This window comes from Protopterus annectens, chromosome 16.part0 (assembly GCF_019279795.1).
Source record: "Protopterus annectens isolate FY-2018-M chromosome 16.part0, PAN1.0, whole genome shotgun sequence".
Classification (NCBI taxonomy): domain Eukaryota; kingdom Metazoa; phylum Chordata; order Ceratodontiformes; family Protopteridae; genus Protopterus; species Protopterus annectens.
The window spans coordinates 291,288,083-291,308,392 of record NC_056750.1 but is presented as its reverse complement, the minus strand read 5'-3'; the positions used below and the strand labels follow the sequence as shown (position 1 = coordinate 291,308,392).

Here is a 20,310-nt window from a genome sequence, read left to right as displayed (position 1 = left end):
CTCTATTTCTTCTACTAATTTCTTTTCATCTGGCTCAAAAAAGGTATTCATTAGTCTCAAGTAATCTGCACTCATTTTTAAATTAAGTTGCTGCCATTGTCCAAGACGTTCTGAGTAGGTATTCGCATACAAGGGCATTTTTAGAATTTTTTGCCCTCGCGGTACTACACCCAACTCCAAATAAACTTGAAAGCTTAACCGCTGCCACTGGAGTTGTTTATACATTTGTGCTTTCTTCTCTAAAGTATCTAGTATCTTTTCAAATTCTTCTACTGTTTGGTCAGCGGTTCCCAAAGTAGAAGGTGCATAGCTTTGCAACAAAAAATACCGCCAAGGGGCCGTTCGCAACAGTGGGAAGTACAACAAGCAACGGCAGGAGTGAAGAGGAAGAGCAACAGTCCTGCACTTTTCAACAAAATGACTCGACACTGATACAGATAGTAAAAGGTACTGTAAATCTTTCAACTGTAGCATTAGCACTACATCAAATAGAACTTTTAAGTAAAGGACTGAAATTCATACCTAATTCATCTGACAATATAGTGGAGGCGATTACAGACATGAAGTTATTTGTAGGAAATGTAAGCTTAAAATTAATATTTAAGGATGTGAGTTCAGAAACACCAGTTTGTAAAAAATTAAGTACGTTTACACCATTGATTTGTCCGATTCTAATTGCCTTCTCAAATGTTGTTAAAAGAATTGAGAGCACTTTACTCTAAAGGGAACAGGAAACAAGTCATACAATTTGTCGTATGATGAGTATGAAGCATTGAGAATGCTGGAAGCAGATGATAGGATAGTAGTTAAACAAGCAGATAAAGGAGATGCAGTAGTGATAATGGATAGGGAAAGGTATATAGAAAGTTTTAAATCAATATTGAGTGATGTGACAACTTTTAAAGAAATAAAGTATGATGAAGTTAGGAAATGCATTTCAGGACTGAACATGGCAATATATGATTTACAATTGCCTGATGATATAAAAATTGATCTTTTTAACTATTTCTCTGTACCGTGCCCTAGAATTCCGCAAATATATGGAATCCCAAAGATACAGAAGTGTCTGGACAATCCACCCATGAGACCTGTTGTCTCAGGGGATGGATGGTCAGCTGAACCAATTTCAAAGTATTTGCAAATGAAATTAGGGAAATATTTGTGTAAATGTCCTAGTATACTAAGGGATACTAATAGTTTTTTGTCTGATTTATATGAATGGCATGATAACTATACAGGTAGAGACTTTATGTTTGTGGCACTTGATATTACATCCCTCTTTACAGTAATTCCAAATGAATATGGTGTGGAGGCCATACGTAATTTTCTAAATATTGAAATCAATATGCAAGCTAGGGAAATAGAAAATATATGCACACTATTAGAAATAATATTAACAAAAATGTGTTTATGTTTAGCAAAGTACCGTATTTACAGCTGACTGGGGTAGCATTGGGGACACCTGTAGCTAATACATATGCGAATCTGGTGTTATATCAGTGGGAGAAACACTAAATTTTTAGTGAGGAGAATGAATTGAATAACAAAGTTATGTTCTACAGAAGATTTGTGGATGATTGTTTTCTGATATGGGGAGGTAGTATGGAAGAACTGGAAAATTATATTGCATATTTAAATAACTCCACAAACTTCTTAAAATTTAAAATGTTGGCATCAGATGAAAGTATAGTGTTTCTAGACATCCGATTATACAAGAAAGAAGATAAAATGGCATCCACTGTACATAAAAAGAATGTGAATGTTAGTAGGTATATTAATAGAAATAGTATGCATGCACCACATACTTTTAAAGGACTGCTGAGGGCACAACTGATAAGAGCGAATAAGCTCAGTACTGAGGAGGATAACTTTATAAATCAGGCTAGAGAAATGATACAAGAGTTTAAAGGAAATGGTTGTTCTAATCAGGTTGTAAATGAAATATATGAGGATGTAGTTAGAGGAAGACGAGATAGATATAAATCAATTTTTAGTGTAAATATGTTACAAGCAACACATCTACCAGAAAGAAAAGGAAATATAGTTAGATATGTTACTACATTCAATGTCAATACTAAGGATGTATGTTCTGTTATAGAAAAAAATTGGTCAATATTAATGGCTATGCCTGGGATTAAGAGTATAGTTTGAGAAAGACCGCAATTTTCTTATAGGGATTCTAAAGCACTGAAACAAAGGATGTAATGTGATCCTTTCTCGCCTACATTCTGTACTGATGGGTTCGGAGCCGATCCTCGGCTCCGACTCGGCACGCTATACTATAGAATGAAGTCTCTTATTGGCTGAGCTATCCCACATCCCAGGATGCACCACCACTGCTTCCCCAGATCTCATTTGCCGCTTCTACAGCAAAGACGTGGTCTCAGACTTGGCTGAGCTAAGTGCTTATTACTTAAAAATTTCTGTCAGAAATTTTCTCTTATCCACCCAAAAGCTGTTTTAACAGCTATTCGTTGTTGTGTGACTGAGATTTGACTTTTTTTGTGGTAAAATTGTCTTAGTTTGAGGGAAAGGATCCCGTTTAAGTTAGAGGGGCCTTGCCCTCGCGCGTTGTTAAAGCTTCTTAGTGAGTCTTTCTGTGATAGAGTTGTCTAGTTTTGGGTCAAGTGATCCCGTTTAAGTTAGAGGGGCCTTGTCCTCAGTTTACGTATTTCTTTATTATTGTATTTAAAAGATTTTTTTCTGTGGTAGTGATTTGTGTGTCAACATGTCGAAAGAGCACAGACCATCAGGATTCAAAAAATGCTCTAAATGCAGTTACAAAATGTCCATTATGGACGACCACTCTTTGTGCGTTTATTGTTTAGGCCCTAAGCATCTTCAAGAGTCATGCAGTGTTTGTCACGCTTTTTCCTCCCGTGTCCTCCAAGAGAGGAAAAATAAATTGATTTTAAAAGGGCTTATCACCCCTTCCTTTGAGGAGGCTTTATCTTCTTCCTCTTCACCTTCAAAGAAGAAGAAATCGTCGGCTCCGACCAGCCCGTCGGAACCGGCTACAAAGAAATCTCGGCAGGCTTCTCTGTCGGCTCCACGGACTTCGGAGCAGAGGGCGGAACGGTCTGCCTCGATGCCTCCAGCCTCGACTCCTCTGGCTTCGGAGTCGACGGCTAGTGCTTCGAGAGGCGGGTCACCTTCATCGGCTCCACTGTCTTCGGAGCCGATGAGAGTTGCCCGCTCAGACTCTTCCCCTTCGGCGCCGAAGTCCACTTCGGCTCCGAGGGAAATTGCAATGGTCGTGGAGTCTCCCTCGGCACCGATATTTATCGAGACTATTCGGAGCCGGTCCCCCAGTCCTTCGGAACCGGCGGAGAAGTCGACTCGAGCTCGTTCGATCTCTTCTCGGTCTTCGAGAATGTCAGATTCGGACATAGACAGGGTGCTTCAAAGGTTGTTTCAGTCTCCGGTCTTTCAAAAGTTGGTTTCAGCTCCAGCCCAGTCGGCTCCGGAGCCGGTTGCCCACCCTGTTGTCTTGGTTCCTCCTCCAACAGCCTCGGCGCCGTTGGAGTCGGTGCTGGTGGAGCCGGTGGAGGTTTTCGGGTCGGTTCCGACCCTTACTCCAACCCCGCCCTTCGGGTCGGAGTTCGGTACACGGACCTCCTCTGTCGGCCCCGGGGGTGACGCTTCGGGACCGATGTTTTCGGTTCCGAGCCTCCCTCGTGCATCGGCTGCGGGAGTGCCGTCTACTGTTGTGGCCTCGGGGGTTGGACCTTCCCAGGACTCTGGGGGTCCCGCCTTCAGGGCCATGAGGAGTGCTGGCCGTCTTCTTTGGCCACCTCCACCATCTCACCGTCACCTTCCCTTGGCACGGAGACTGGTTCCTTTGTAGTCCCCCTGTCTCAAGACAGCGGAGCCCTGGGGCCTGAGGCCACCCCCATCGGGGGTTCCCTCCTTCCTGAAGGTCCCTCCGAAGCGTCTTCGGAGGAACCTCTGAGGAAGAGACAGTGCAAGAGGAAGCATGTCGACTCCCCTGATGAGTCTCTCACCTCGGACACTGACCTCGATGATGCGGAGGGGTCCCCCAAGTCGTCCTCGGATGATGTCTCCTTTGCAGACATTTTGAAGATCCTGAAGCAACGAGGTGACTGGCAGTCCAAACCCCCTTCCGCTGAGGAGTCGGTATTCCTCAAGGCCTTCGGGGCTCAGCCCTCCGCCTCCTGGGTGTCTCCGCCCTTCGATGAGCTCCTGGATTTGATCTCTCGAAGGGCGTGGGAACACCCGGATTCTGTGGAACCGGTGCCAGCTCGCCCCAATAAATTTCTCTCAGCACCCCCTGAAAAGGATTTTCTCTCCAAAGGTGTGGCTGTAGATGCCCTGGTGGTGGCATCTGCTACCCAACAAGATGTGGCAGAGGCTTCAACGTCCGTCCATCCTCCTAATAAAGAGTCTAGGAGCATGGATCGGTACGGGAAGCGCACCCTTACTTCAGCAACCTTTACTTTAAGGTCTCTGAATTATTTGACGCACTTCACCAGACTTCAGAGGGATCTGGTCAAGGAACTTTCAGATACCCTCTCTGGTAACTTACCTGAGCAGTTGGCCCAGACGGTTAACTCTCAGCTGGCTACCCTATCATCGTTATCAAATTCGTCCATGAGGCTCATTTCATATGCAGCCGAGGGGGCGAGCAGAGCGGTGGGAACAGGCGTTGCTCTACGGAGACAAGCCTGGCTCCAGCTGTGTCATTTTGCGGAGGCCTTTAAGTCTTCCTTTGCCGACGCTCCCTTTGATGGGTCCTCTCTGTTTGGACCCAAGGTAAAGGACACCTTGACTCGCTGCGAACAAGAGGGTAAGACTTTAACTGCTATAGGGGCATGGTTTTCCACCCCCTTCAGGCCTTATCCCAAGGCTAGAAGAGGGGGGAAGATGTGGGTCCGTAAATCTCAAAAGCCTTACTCTTCGCAGCAGAGTGATCCCCCTTCTAGAGGCAGAGGAGGGTGAAATTTTTCAGGAAGACGCCGTCCCAGAGGCGGCGGAGGCCCCCGCAACACTGGAGACCGCGAGTCCTTTCGTGGCTCCTCAACCTTCCAGCATCCCTGAAGGAGTGCCCGACTGTGCAGCTCCGGAGCCAGTCGGGGGTCATTTTTCGAAGCACATAAAGGTCTGGGAGAGTATCACTCAGGACCGATGGGTGCTCCGAATCATTGCCGGAGGTTACACCATCCCTTTTTCTCAACCCCCCCCCCTCCATCCCAAAGAATCCCGGACCCACCACCCAGTCAACTGGATCTTGCAGCCATCGAAATATCAAAGCTGCTTCAAAAAGGAGTCATCCAACCTGTTCCCGCAGGCCAGACCGGATTAGGGACTTACTCAAGATTCTTTTTGGTGCCAAAAAAGACCGGGGACTTGAGGCCCATTTTGGATCTCAGCAAGCTAAATCGATCAGTGAAAAAGTCCAAGTTCGGATGGTCACCTTGCAATCCATTCTCCGCTGCTGGAGAAAGGTGTTTGGATGTGCTCCATAGATCTCAAGGACGCCTATTATCACATCCTGATAGATCAGGCGTCCAGGAGACACTTGCGCTTCAGCCTGGGAGACAGTCATTTTCAGTTCCGTGCACTGCCCTTTGGTCTCACCACAGCCCCAGGGTGTTCACCAAATGTTTGGCGGTGGTGACTGCTCACCTGAGAAGTCTAGGATTCCAAGTGTTTCCATACCTAGACGACTGGCTCCTAACTGCCACCTCCAGGCGTCTACTCTTGCAAAATCTAGCAGCCACTATATCTCTAGGCAACTCCATAGGAATCACCTTCAATTGGACAAAGTCTGTGTTGCTGCCATCTCAGCGCATTCGGTTTATCGGAGCAGAGATAGACTCAAAGCAAATGCGAGTCTATCTTCCTGCAGAGAGGATAGAAACACTACAGTCTCAAGTTCGAGCTTTGCTCCTCAGACATCGAGCCCCAGCGAGAATGGTCCTACAACTGTTAGGTTCCATGTCGGCCACCGTTCTCCTAGTCCACTTAGCAAGGTTACATATGAGGATTCTCCAGTGGCTCCTGTCAATCCAGTGGTCTTATCAAGATCTCCCACTCAGTTACCACATTCTGATCACAGAGACGTGCAAACAGGACCTTCGTTGGTGGCTTCTTTTCTCCAACCTGGATCAGGGGCGACCCTTCGTTCCTCCACCCCCAGTGGCCACATTGACTACAGATGCCTCCCAGACAGGGTGGGGGGGACATTACCTGGGCAGGTCAGTCCAAGGCAAGTGGCACTCCGACGAGAGTCTCCTCCACATCAACATACTGGAAATGAGGGCGGTGCTTCTATCGTTGCAAGCACTACACATTTAAATCCCCCAGGGCACGATTGCCATTCAGTCCGACAACATGTCGGTGGTCTGGTACCTGAACAAGCAAGGAGGGACCAGATCCTACCCCCTTTGCAGAGAGGCCATGAAGGTATGGGATTGGGCGATTGCAACCAAACGTTTTCTGGTAGCAACACACATTCCAGGGAGATCCAATGTGATAGCCGACAAACTGAGCAGAACTATTCTCTCCCCTCACGAGTGGTCTCTGAACGACAGAGTGGTAACTCAGATCTTCAGGAGATGGGGAACTCCTTGTTGCGACCTTTTCGCAACCCCCCTCAACACGAAATGCCAACAGTTCTTCTCTCTCACCCCAGTTCCGGGGGAGATTCCCAAGGACACCCTAGTCCAAGCTTGGCCCACCGGTCTGCTATACGCCTTTCCACCGGTTCCCCTTCTTCCCAAGGTGATCCAGAAGGCGATTCGCTTGGAGAGCAAAATGATTCTAGTTGCCCCATACTGGCCTCGTCAAGTCTGGTTTCCCTTTCTTCTCAAATATGCATTGGACGGTCCATGGTTCCTGGACCAAGTTCCGGATCTTTTGACCCATCAGTCGGGACAGCTACATCAGTCCCTCCACTCGTTGAAGTTAGCAGCTTGGCTCCTCCTCTTCCGACCATAGTCAGGAACCATGCTTTGGACCCGGAAGTCATACATATCTTGTCCTCGGCCCACAAGACTTCTACTAAGAAAATGTATAGCAGCAAATGGAAGAGATTTGCTATTTGGGCCCAACTCCGGGGCTTAGACCCCATGACAGCCCCAGTGTCAGAGGTTCTGAAGTTTTTAGCTTCTCTGTTCAACCAAGGTTGTTCGGTCTCTACCATCAAAGTTCAATTGGCGGCTATTTCCAATTTTCATGAGTGCATAGAACCACCTTTGATGAGCAACAAGTTGTGTAAAGCCTTCATGAAAGGTGCTGGGCTGCTACGGCCCCCGATATCTCATCCCGCTCCACCGTGGGACCTTAATCTGGTGTTAGGTGCTTTAACCTCTTCCCCCTTTGAACCGGCAGCAACTTGTGACTTAAAATTTGTGTCTTGGAAGACTGCTTTATTAGTTGCAATTACATCAGCCAGGCGAGTTTCAGAACTTCAAGCCCTGTGTGTCAAACCACCTTACCTGTTTTTTCACAAGGATAGAGTATCCCTCAGACCGAACCCATCCTTTGTTCCTAAGGTTTGTTCTAATTTTTGTCTGCAACAATCACTGGAACTTCCAGTTTTCTTCCCGAAGTATTCAAACAGAGCGGAGTATATCTTTCACACCTTGGATGTCCACAGACAATTACGCTTCTATTTGGATAGGACGCACCAAACACGAAAAGCAGATCAGTTGTTTGTGTCCTTTTCGGACAATAAATTGGGCAAAGCCATCACGAAAGTCACTATTGCCAAGTGGATCAGAGACTGTATCAGTCATACTTACTTCATTTCTAACAAAGAGCTTATAGCTACAGTGAAAGCTCATTCTACCAGGGCTATGGCTACTTCAGCAGCCTTTCATTCCAACCCTGCTACTAGTGACATTTGTGCGGCTACATGGTCTTCTCCTCGCACCTTTATTTCTCATTACAAATTGGACGTGGCATCTCGGGCGAGCTTCCTTGGTTCCACAGTTCTCAAGAGTGTTTTCCAGTGAGCCACCCAGGAATCAGGTGCTAGGGCGCTGTCCCATCAGTACAGAATGTAGGCGAGATAGGATCACATTACATCTTTTAGTTATGTACTTACCATAACTTTAGATGTATGGGATCCATCTACATTCCTAATAACCCACCCTCCTTCCCCCTGCCTTGGAGATCAGAAGAGACCGGACGGTCTGAGTTCAACTGTTTCCTCTCTTGAAACACCTGGCAATATTATATCAACAGTCTATGTGTGTGTGCATGTGTGCGAACAAACAAGATCTGGGGAAGCAGTGGTGGTGCATCCTGGGATGTGGGATAGCTCAGCCAATAAGAGACTTCGTTCTATAGTATAGCGTGCCGAGTCGGAGACGAGGATCAGCTCCGAACCCATCAGTACAGAATGTAGGCGAGATGGATCCCATACATCTAAAGTTATGGTAAGTACATAACTAAAAGTTGTGTTACAAGGACTTTAGGGAGACTAAAGAAAAGGTTCAACGGAAAACAATGACAAGAAAATGTTATAATTGTAGTTGTTGTAGTGATATGTATGATGGAGCAGATCATTTTAAACACCCTATGACCTATGAAATATATACTTTCACAACTAATGTAACCTGTAATACAACCCAAGTGGTATACCTAGCTACATGTGTATCATGTAAATCATTTTATGTAGGTAAGACCACAAGGAAATTGAGAGAACGAATAGTAGAGCACAAATCAGAAATTAGAAGAAATGTGGCCACTAATGCTCTTAGTAAGCATATATTTGAGAATAATAGTACTCATAAGTTTAAGTTTAGAGGGATAGATACAGTGACTATGGGAAATAGAGGAGGTGATATGAATAACACGTTAGAATTGAAGGAATATGAATGGATTATTAGACTTCAGGCAGATGCTGAACCAGGCTTGAATAATGCAGTTAGTCTGAAACTTGTATTGGTAAAAAGACAAAGGGAGAATATTTAGTTTTAACAATACTCCCATAGTTCTGTTAAAGATACTCTCATTGTATTATTATAGAAAGGTTGTTTGAATATTTAAAACTTTTTATATATATATACATATTTTTTATATACATATATATTATTTATATACATATATTTTTATACAAATATGAATTTTGGGTACTGTTTTTTTAAATGTAATAGTTGATAATAAATGATGATAGGCTGGCTGTGACATGTGATTTTAACTGTGCCCTATTTAAAAGTGAAAATAAATGTAATACTTTATGTACTGATGAAGGGTGGTTAACCCAAAAGCTTTTCATTAAGTTTTTATTTTGGCGTAGTTTATGTATTTGGAGTTCAGTTTACACATCACTGTTTATTGGTTTTCGCATACATACATTTATACCAGGTTTATCATGCAAGACTATGCTCAGTTTGGGAGGTAGGCAGTATTAAGTGCTTGACTTATATGGCTACACATCTTATAGTTCCCGTAATCTCTTGTCTTGTATTATCTTTATGTTCTTGTAATAAGTACTCCACTAAAGTTTACCTTTCATTCAATCAGATAAAAAGCTAGTCAATAATAGATTTTTTTACATTTCTCAAACATTCAAAGCAGTGTTAGTGTGGTAGGCTGTGACCATGTTGCCTTTTACTGCATCTTTCCCTTTGAGGAGTTTTCATGGGGGCAACTCTGGGGATTTCCATCCCATTACTTGAAGCTGATAACATTTAAAGAATGGTGTAACAGTGAGTTGCCCACATGTTCAGTTTGTTCAATAAGGGGGTATAATGATTGATGAGTGTGGACATCTCAAGTCAATTTTTAGGGGGATAGAGCACTGTCAAGAAAACAAGGTCTGTGGGAGTTTAATAAAAGGAAATATTAGATGCAGTTTTTTCACAGCTGGAGAAAGGTGGTAGGGGGGCTCATACAGATTCCTCCCTTAGGAATAAAAGATGATGGGCCAATCAGCAGGTGTACACAAATCCTTCTTACCCTTGGAGGGACCACTCTTGCCGGTGGAAGAGAGATCTGAATGGGATACAGAACGTTTACCCATTAGCTGAGTGACCAAGCTCTGGAACAGCTCCTCTAACCCCCTTTCTACAGTAGAAAGATATGTACTGGAAAAGGGAATGAGTTTTGTCCCTCATGACTCCAGTAAGCTTGTAGTGTCCATCATTGATTTTAAACTTTTGTGTGCAGAAACTGAACTTGAAAGTTTTTTCCATGATAAAATTGAGTCACTAGCAACAAAATTCAAGGAGAAGTGCCTTGGAAGACCTACTGAATTTTGTCATGCTATTAATCTGTCTCTTGAGTCCATCTGAGAGCAAATTTGAGACGGATATTTGAAGAGTTTTAAGCAGGTACTGTTGCAAGAGATTTTACAGCATAAGTGAGATTAAAATAAAACCCCTCAAAGATATGAGCTCAGACAAATGATGCACATTTATGAAAACTGAAAAGGGAGGGAGATTTTTTTCTTTGTTACTGACAGACTGAAATACAACCAAAAGATGAAAGACATGCTCAATAACACAGATTTTAATTATAAAGTAGATTTTGAACAGGGCTCCCTACTGATATGGCAGTGGAAATGCCAAATGCTGATGAGATGGAAAAAGACCAAAAAAACAGGAGAAGAGCAAATGTCAAAAATCTCTCTTCTTCTTAAAACTTCTTTTTTTCGGGGGGGCACCCCCCTGCAGCCCAGCCTCCCACACCCACTGAACTTTATGAACACTGAGATTGCCATACCTTGGAGAAAAGGAAGTATTCTGAGAAATGGCACCTCAAACTTAGTCTATGTATGTCTGATCTTTCGGATATTCAGTCTCTGAATTTTGGCACTAGCTCTAGCAGGTTACCTTTGAACGCTTATGATGTACTGCAACTGTTTTATGAGGATGAGGTAATTAATGGAAGACTGCATGACTTTTTAGCAGTTGCTCATCCAAAGCTTCTGAAGTTTTTTCGTATTCCCAAGTCTCTCAAAAAATGTTCAGGACCCACTTTACAGACCAGCTATTGCGGGGGAAGGTGTTATCACAGAATCAGGAGTAACTTTTCTTGAATACTACATAAAATCCTTGGCTAGTGGTGCTGCTTCATTTGTTCTGCCCAGTCTGCATTTTTCAAGGAAAATTAAAACAGTATCTGTCTCTGATGATTCTCTTCATGAGTATTGCATTAAGGAAGTGAGATTATCCTTGTTTCCAAGTTATTCATCTGGTGCTGAGCAATAATTTATCTGGTTTCAGTGGCAAAATCTACAAGCAAAAATATGAAATTACTGTACATGCAGCTCTACTCCCTTAACCTTGATAACACTGTGTGTGTGTGTGTGTGTGTGTGTGTGATTTATTGATGCTATCTTAGATTTATTGATGATATTTGTATTGTATGGGAGGGGTCTGAGGGCACTGTAAAGATCCTGTCCAAAGTGACAAAGTGAAAGTAGCCTATCTGTTCTCAAAATGCATTTCCCCAGTAATTGCTTACCTTGGCTGTGTTTCTATCATTCAAGCTTGCATTTTTGCTTTTCTTTTTTGGGAGGATTCCTTCCAAACAATGCCCTCCATAGCCACATTATGCTCCTCATTGATTACTATGCATGAAGCTCTGCTTCCTTGCTGACATGCTCACTTCATGACAGGGTCAGCAGAATCCATTACCTAGTTAACATAACTACAAGTGGGAGAAAGGCATACTGGATATGATTTTCAAACTGGGGCAGTTTTACTTGTATTTTTTTGTCTAATTTTCAATTTTCGTGCTAATTACATGTTGTTTAATCTAGTCTTCAAACCCCCGTGCATTCTTCTTTACTGTTTTGTGAAAACAATATGAAGGAGGCTTTAGTTTCACTGTCACTCAAGCACATCACGTGCAGCACAAAGTCCATAACTCTTAATTGTATTTGGTTTTGCTTAATGTCACCGAATCTTACCTTTCATCTATTCATGGTTTTTGCAGAATGCCCCTGGTTTTGCGTCATATTTTACCCTGTCCATCCTTCATAAAACTATACATTTTCTTGTAAATCACTGAAGATTACAGATAAGTGTTAATGCTGGATATTAGAATTTCATGATTTATTGTTTGTTTTGCCCAGATTCATTCCAATGCAAAATCTCTTTCATCAATAATCAGACATACTGCAGTCAGTCCAAGTGCAACATTAACATGAAATTTACTTATATACAAAAAAAAAAGGAAAGTGACCTAGCCTGTTATTGCAGGAAGAACAGGAAAGATCCAACTTTGTTCCCTCAAAGTGACCAGCATGACAATGCAAAGACAAGGAAGTACATCCCTCATAATTCCGAGGAGAGAGAGTTTGCAAGCAGGAAATAGTATAGTAAATTGGATTTGCAGAGGGGGAATTATCCTGTCATCTCAGAAGGAAAATAATGACAGTAGGTATGTGCATAAAATGGCTGAATTTGATCTTTAAAAGATTTTTCTGCGTACATTGGACAGTCAACTTTTTTTTTCTTAATTTACCACTCACTGTGATTTTCAAAAAGACAGTTTCCTTGATCCCACTGTGTACAAGCAACTGCACTCAGAAGACCTTCACCATGATTTGTATTGTAGGCCTATCTGGATTCATTTACCTCTTCGTGACAGCATCACACACCCACAAGTGACCAATTGGAATGTGATTAAATCACAGGGTGTGACTGTTGCTTGGGTATCTAAACAAACTGTTAATTTCATTAAGAACATGCAGGACATTTATAGAGAGTTTCTTGTGAGGTGATATGAAAACACAATAATTACACACATTCTTGATTCTTTTAAGGATCTGAAAACTAGGGATTACATGCCTTTATGTGAACCCCAAAGAAAAGTGGTACATGGTTTTGGTTTTCTTTTTCATTGACCAAAACAAAGAAAAGCTGAACAGAAGTATGACCCTTACTTTCTGCAAAGATGTCTATGAAATCAAAAAGTGTTACTGAAGACAACTGGTCCATTATGGCTTGTTAGTAAGATCCTTGACACAGTAATTACACACATTCTTGATTCTTTTAAGGATCTGAAAACTAGGGATTACATGCCTTTATGTGAACCCCAAAGAAAAGTGGTACATGGTTTTGGTTTTCTTTTTCATTGACCAAAACAAAGAAAAACTGAACAGAAGTATGACCCTTACTTTCTGCAAAGATGTCTATGAAATCAAAAATTGTTACTGAAGACAACTGGTCCATTATGGCTTGTTAGTAAGATCCTTGACCCTGGCCTTTCTTTTGTTTGTTAAAAAGGCAGGCATATTGGGGCTTATTTGGAAGGAAGGATCCTTCAGTAAAGGCAGTTGTGAAAATGCTGTTGTTTTTAAATGTGCCCCACCCCTTCTATACTTTCTGCTAATTTGTCTGAGGCAAAAATGTTTTCACATGCCTTTGGTTGGGTAAGAAATTTAAAAGCAAAGTTGCTGAGAATTGTGGCACAAAGAAGGTGGTGTATGAAGTTCACTGCTTCAGGTGTTCTGTATTTTATATGGACAAAAATATTCTTAAGCTAAAAAGAAGGATTGCCCAAATATGCTCCTGAGATTAGAAATTGTTTAAGTAAGACTCCTCTTGTAGAGCATAGTATTGAATTCCCTGGGCACACTTGTTTTTTTTTCCCATATTGGACATTGTTCAAGCTGGTCAGCTAGAGGGGAACTGTCATGCCATTCTGTAAAAGGAGCTTGAATGGAAACTCATCTTAATGCCTGTAGCCTACCTAGACACAATACTGCATCTTTTATCAAGCCTATGCTTCAGCTCAAGAAACTTCTATAAAGTGTTGCACTAATCTTTAACTGAAATTTGCAGCAAGTTAAGAGTTTTTCATTACTTGGCTATTGTTTTATTTTTTACTTTGTTTGGATGGCATTCCTTGTCCAGTTCTGGATCTACAATTTAAATTTATTTTACAGCTATTGTTTTACTTTGATTTGCATTATCACCATAGAAAAATGGCTTAATAAAAAACAGCTTATCCTAAACCCTAAAAAGAAACTAAACTCTTACTGTTACCAAGATCACTCTCACACCACAAATCCACCTTTTCCATCTCTTTGCTAAAAGACACAATTATCAAAGTAGATCCATATACAAAACTCCTGGGCATCATAATATATTCATCAGCGTATCAAAAAGACACATCAAAAATTGAGATTTCTGTATCGGAACAAAAAATTCCTTACACCAGAAGCCAAACTATCCCTAGCTAAGACTTTCCTATTGCCATGCCGCTCGCATCCTCACAAACTTACAATCCACATTAATCTCCCAAGTCAAACAAACATATAATAAAATCACCAGATTTGCAACAAAGCAACCTTATAAATCACACCATTGCATTGCATTAAAAAAATGCAATGGCCAGAATTCCCCCATCAACTTCTTATCTCACAGCTACAAATCGCACATACCATCCTACGCAAACCTACTGTCTGCAATTCCCTTTCCTCCCTGGTTTCATTCTACACCTCTACCAGATCGCTCAGAAGCTCTGACCAACAACTCCTCAACATACGTAAACCTAACAAAAATATCAGTAAACTACTTAACAATTACACTGTCTTTAGCCTTTAACAAACTTCCAAACTCCATTAGAAACATCCCAAATACAAATCAATTCAAAAAGCAACTAAAACTTTTTCTGTTAAGCTCATGGATCTGTCCTTGCCAGGAATCTACATAAACCCTCCCATCTCATGTCTCATATAACTTTATGGCAACTTTTCTTGGAATTTTTCCTTTCACACAATTATAAGCAGCTTTACTCAAGTAGTAGTGCAACTACTTTATATCCACTACAACTAATAACACTGCATTTATGTATGGAGTTTATCTGTTTCTCTAGTAGCTGACATTCTTATAGCCTATTCACACCAATCCATTTTGTACATTCCATGCCTCATCTGTAAATACATATTGTCCATATTTGAAATTGCCTGATTCTGTTAATTTGATCTCATTCTATTTATTTATTGTAACTGTATTTTTTGCTTAACATTTTTTTTGCATATTCCTTGTTTTACTTTTTACTGTTACTATTCTCTATGACTTACAAATATTCTTAGAACAGTTTATGTAATTTCCTGGAGCTTTTCTCCTCGGTTCTCCACTGAAAATGGCTCTAGCTCAGTTGAACCAATCCAGTTAACAAATGTCAAATAAATAAATAAAATAAAAGGTGTATTAATGGTTCTTCTTATTTTTTATTCCAGTTATTTATTGTTTATGCTTGTTTTTTCACTTGTATTTTTATGCGTATGATCTATTTTTATTTTTATTTAAGCTTTGTCTATTTTACTTTTTTTTGATAAACCATGGTTTTGCTTTTATTTTATTATGTTATTGAGGAGTTACATTTAGTCAGCTGGTGCAGATTTTTTCATCCATATTTTATTGTTTTATGTACCTGGAGCAGTACTTTTGCTCAGCCCACCCCCGTCAGCGTTTTTTGTCTTTTACTTGCTGTCTGTGGATCTTTGCAGTGGATAAACAGCTTCACACATTTTTTAAAGACACTAAGGTGTTAAATGCAGTTAAGAAAGTTTTTTTCCATTGTATTTCTGCTTTGATTAGGAAGGTGTTTTAACTGCAAGTTATACTTTTTAGCATGTATGTGGACTGTGGTTAATTATTGTATTTTACAGTTTTTTTTTTTTCTTCAGAAGGGACTAGTATTGTTTTTTTGTAATTTCTGATTTCTTTCTTTGTACATATTATCTGACTTGGTTTTAGTTGTATTTATCTTATTGTTTATTTTAATTCTTGGTTATTTGTTTATTTTAATTATTGGTTATTCTTTTTGGTGTGTTTTTAATTGCTTCTGACTTTAGCCCTGGAATGGGATTCTGTTCTCATTAATTTGTTTTTTGTAGTTTGTTTTTGATACACTTTTATTTATTGTGTCATTTCACTTTATTTTTATTCATTTGTTGTGCTCTTTTTTTCTTAATGATTATATTTTAACGATTATATTTTTATATCATTATATATTTTAATGATTGTATTTCATAATTATATGTATGTTTATTTCTTGTTTGTTTAGTCAGACTTTAAGGATGGGACTGAGTTAGTTTTTAGGTTGACTTTTATTTTTTTATTTTTATTTTTGTTGATTGATATTTTTGGTATTCCTGATGTGGGAGGGTGTTAGTTTAGATTTGATTTTTGATTGTTCTTTCATTTGAATTTGGGGTATATGTCTGTTTTAATTGTCTTCTAGACTGGGGGATCGTTGACACAATATTTTGACCACAGGGTTGATTATAATACTGTTTTTAGATTGAAATGCATCATCAAGCCCTAGTTTTCATAAGGGTTTATCCCAGTGACCTACCAAGTTGATCATGCTAATTAGATGTGCAAGTGTGGTCCATTCACAAAGATACTTGTTACTACCAGGGTTTTTGTGTTAACTTGTTTTATAGGGTGGTGGCTAGGGATCATTCTATTTTTGCATTTTAGTTAGTTATTGAATACTCCATGGCTTGCCCATCATGAGTCACTCCATGTTTTTACCTCATTTTTATCACTAACAAATGGTGCCAAAGACATGATCTTAAACTCAATGCTAAGAAATGTATAATTGTACCCTTTCAGAAGTCAAGCATCCCGGCTAGGTATCATGTTGATAATACAACTCTAAGAGTCAACCCAGTGGTCATTGCTCTGGGTATGCACATAGACTGGAACCTTACCTTTGACCACCACATGGCCACACTGGTGAGGAAATCCTCTTATGTTGCGCAATTTATAAGTAAGGGCATGGCATCTAGGTCCAAAGAGGTCATCCCACTGTACTCTGCTCATATCACACCAATCATAGAGTACACTGCTTCCTTCAGTATGTACCTAACCAGACATATTCAGCAATTAGAGCGACCTCAGGGGTTCCTTACAAAAAGAGTAGAAGGTGTAACAAACCTGCCTTACACAGATCTCCTTAAAGCCCTCATTCTCTCTGTACTCAGTCTCCTTTAGATTGCTGAGGGGTGATCTATGCCTGACTTGCAAGGCATCCACAAAACACACACTTATGAAGCTTATGCATATTTATAAGTTAAGTCCAACAGTACCACAAATACAAGGTCTAAGGACCTGAATTTTGTCTGTGACTTAAACAGAGCATGCTGGAGAGACATATGTGTCTGCAAGACTGCCCCTAATGTGGAACATCCATGTAAAGCTGAGTTCGTCTGTTACCCAATTTAAGTGTAACCTAGAGCAGTGGATGGGGAATAGGAAATTTATACTGAGTCTGGCACGCATGTTCCTTATGAGACGCTTATAAACTCCTGTCCCTATATGTTGTATTTGGATGCAGGACATCGTTATTCCTTTTGGAAGACTCGGGTATGCTTAGAAAGCCCCACCTCTGATTTGTTAGCCTAGTAGCAATCTATAAATCTATGTATGTTGTTTTGATCTTAATTTATGACCTTGTTTTGTATAAATATACATTTTTCCTCAGAAAAAGTAGTTTTTTTTAAAAGATGATCTGATTCAGTCCAGTTCGTGGATGATGCACTAATACCATTAGAAACAAAAGCATTGCATCTCTCTTGTCAAAGTCTTGTCAGCTGTTATTTCTGTGAAAATATTTTTAACATGTATAGCTCTGGAAGTATAATTTTATGTATTTAACCTGTGACGGTAAAGTGGCACGTATTGCAAATTGTATAGAAAAGTATTGATTTTTTATATTTGATTTACACTTTGGGATTAAAAGAATGTATGTTGTTTTATCGTATTGAAGGAGCCAGAAGGCGTTTCATTAGCAGAAAGCTTACGAGCTACTGCAGAAGCTGCTATGTCCCAGACTGGATTTACTTATGATGAAACTACTGGACTGTATTATGACAGTAGCACTGGTTTCTACTATGATTCGGTAATGTATATAGTTCACACTTTCAGTTTTAAGTTATGAAAAATGTTGCAGTTCTTCATATCAAAGAAATGTACTGTATATGTTTCACCTTTTCAAGAAGTTTGCATGTATGTTTTTGTTATTACTTGAAATTGTACATCTTTCATGAAATGAGTGTGTGTGTACCCCCTCTAGCAAGGGTAATGGTTGAAACTATTGCAAATAAATTACAGTAGCCATTTGTTAACATAGATAAGAACATTCATATGTCTTTCTGTTTTAAAGACTCCTCTTAATTGATTGCCAGTTATCCCTTGCCTAACTGTGGCATTTTTTAATATTTTTTCTTTCCATCTCTCTTTCACAGGTTTGACTTCTCCTTTGAATCTTATTTCTAGGTAGCAAAACTCTCAGCTCTAATATTGAAGTCCTTCCTCAGTATATTTATCCTGTCCACCAGTCACAGGTTCATAGGTAGTTATTAGGCATTAAGAAGTCTAGCCCAAATTCCCAATTGCCCTACAACACTATCTGGTACAAAGTGACTTGCTCAAGGTCACACAGTATGCAAATGACGGCTGAGAGAATCAAAATCTGTACCATAAGTTGTAGCTTGCTGACAATTTAGGGCTGTGGTCCTCTGTGCTAACTGCCACACCACCAGATATGTAATTTTTTCCAGAAATTTCACTGCTCAGTGATGACTACTCATATTGTGATGTCTCAAGTTAGTTACCAAAGCACATTTATCTCTTAAGCATGATGATTTGTTCCCAGCTCTTTTTAGTTGCTTTCACAGTTTGAATTTCATTGCCTAATGCTGGTGGTAAAAAGTTCCTTTGTCTGCATGCTGTTTTTGTTTTTATGTGGCGAATAGATTTTGCTTGTACAGTCTAGTTATTTTTATAACTACATCAGTGATGATGCACATTCTGTTTTTTTTTTCATCCCATGCAGTCTGTATTTTTCTTGTTAAAGGCTTTTGAAAATATTTGATGTGAAATTGTTCGATCCCACCGTTTGTTCTTACACACGGGTTTGGAGCCGATCACATCACCAGCTTCGCATCTTCGAGAAAGCTCGAGGCACAGTGCTATCCCATGATCCTCCGGTGTCAACCCCCAAGATCTAGTTTGCCGCTAGCAGCAGATCGCATACTGAGAGGCTCGGGCCAGCATATTTTCATCTTTTTTTTTAAGTTGTAGTTTAGAATTAGTGCTTAAAGTAGTTTTATAAGTAGTATATAGTAGTGTAGAGAGTGTTAGTTAACAGAATGTGTTTTTTCTCTTAGATAAAATTAGTTTAGTATTTACTTCAGTTAAGGCCTTGGATTTTTCTGTCAGGATTGACAGTAATTTTTATATATTATTGTAGTTTTTTGCCTTAACTTTTTTCCCTTATAACATAGTTAGATAGTGTTAAAACTGTTTTGTCTATTATTATATATATATATATATATATATATATATATATATATATATATATATATATATAAATACTTATACTTATATATATATAGTGTGTGTTCCTATATATTAGTGTGCTGTGTTTTTTGCTATATATTTTTTCATAACTGTACAGTTAAAAATGTCTGAGAAAGCCAAATCAGGCTTCAAGAGATGTCACTGTGGACAAAAGATGTCCATTACTGATAACCATTCCTCCTGCGTCTACTGTCTTGGCCCTCTCCACTTGCAGGAAGACTGCTCCATAAGTCATTCCTTCAGTGGGAGGGTCATGCTGGAAATTCGCAGGAAGTTGGTTGTCAGAGGGTTGCTTAAACCCGAATTTCAAGAGGCCCTGGACAAGACCGAACAAGTGTCCAAGTCTTCAAAGGGGTCGAAGTCTTCAAGAGTGTCGGAGCCTAAGTCCTCAGCTCCAAGCACCTCTTTCCAGATTCGAACGCCGGCTCCAAAGGCCTCGGGGTTGGGCGTCGAGTCCTTGTCTCTGATCGCGACTACTGTGTTGGAGCCGGTATTGGAGTTACCACCGCCTTCAATCCTTCGCTCTGTGATGGCTTCGGCCCCTTTGACCCATTCTTCGAGGCCGCTTTCCGATTCCGACGTTGACCGAGTGGTACAGAAGCAAATGGAGAACTCGGCTCTGTCCAAACTCATCGAAGTTTCATCCCAGTTGGTATCGAAACTCGAGACCCTTCCTACCCCTTCGACCAATCCTCCTCCGAGACCTCTCGAGTCATTGGAGCCAGGAATCGAAGAGGCGATGAGTGCAGCGCCCTCGGTGCCGAAGCCTCCAGTTGTGCTATCGACACCTTTAACCTCGACACCCTTGGAGCCAGCCGGGGGGGGTCTCGGAGCTGACGGTCTTTCCTTGTTTCCGTGGGGGACAGTCGAACTGAACTTTCGGTTCCGACTCTTCCCCTCGGAGCCTCGTCTCAGATCAGTTTGGTTCCGTCCTCAGGGTCGGAGCCCGTGGCTTCGGTTCCTGGGAGGCTATCGGCTTCTTCGGAACCGATGGCGTCCTCGGACC

At 40.8% G+C, this 20,310-nt stretch overlaps 1 protein-coding gene across 3 annotated transcripts in view; it reads left to right on the top strand.

Moving 5' to 3' along the window:
• AGGF1 (angiogenic factor with G-patch and FHA domains 1) overlaps positions 1–20,310 on the top strand; it is a 1,405,627-nt gene that overhangs the window by 825,957 nt on the left and 559,360 nt on the right. For all 3 annotated transcript variants that reach the window (XM_044058021.1, XM_044058022.1, XM_044058023.1), the window contains one exon: positions 17,710–17,841. In XM_044058021.1, the coding sequence (XP_043913956.1) occupies positions 17,710–17,841 (132 nt within the window). The remainder of the gene's footprint in view (positions 1–17,709; positions 17,842–20,310) is intronic.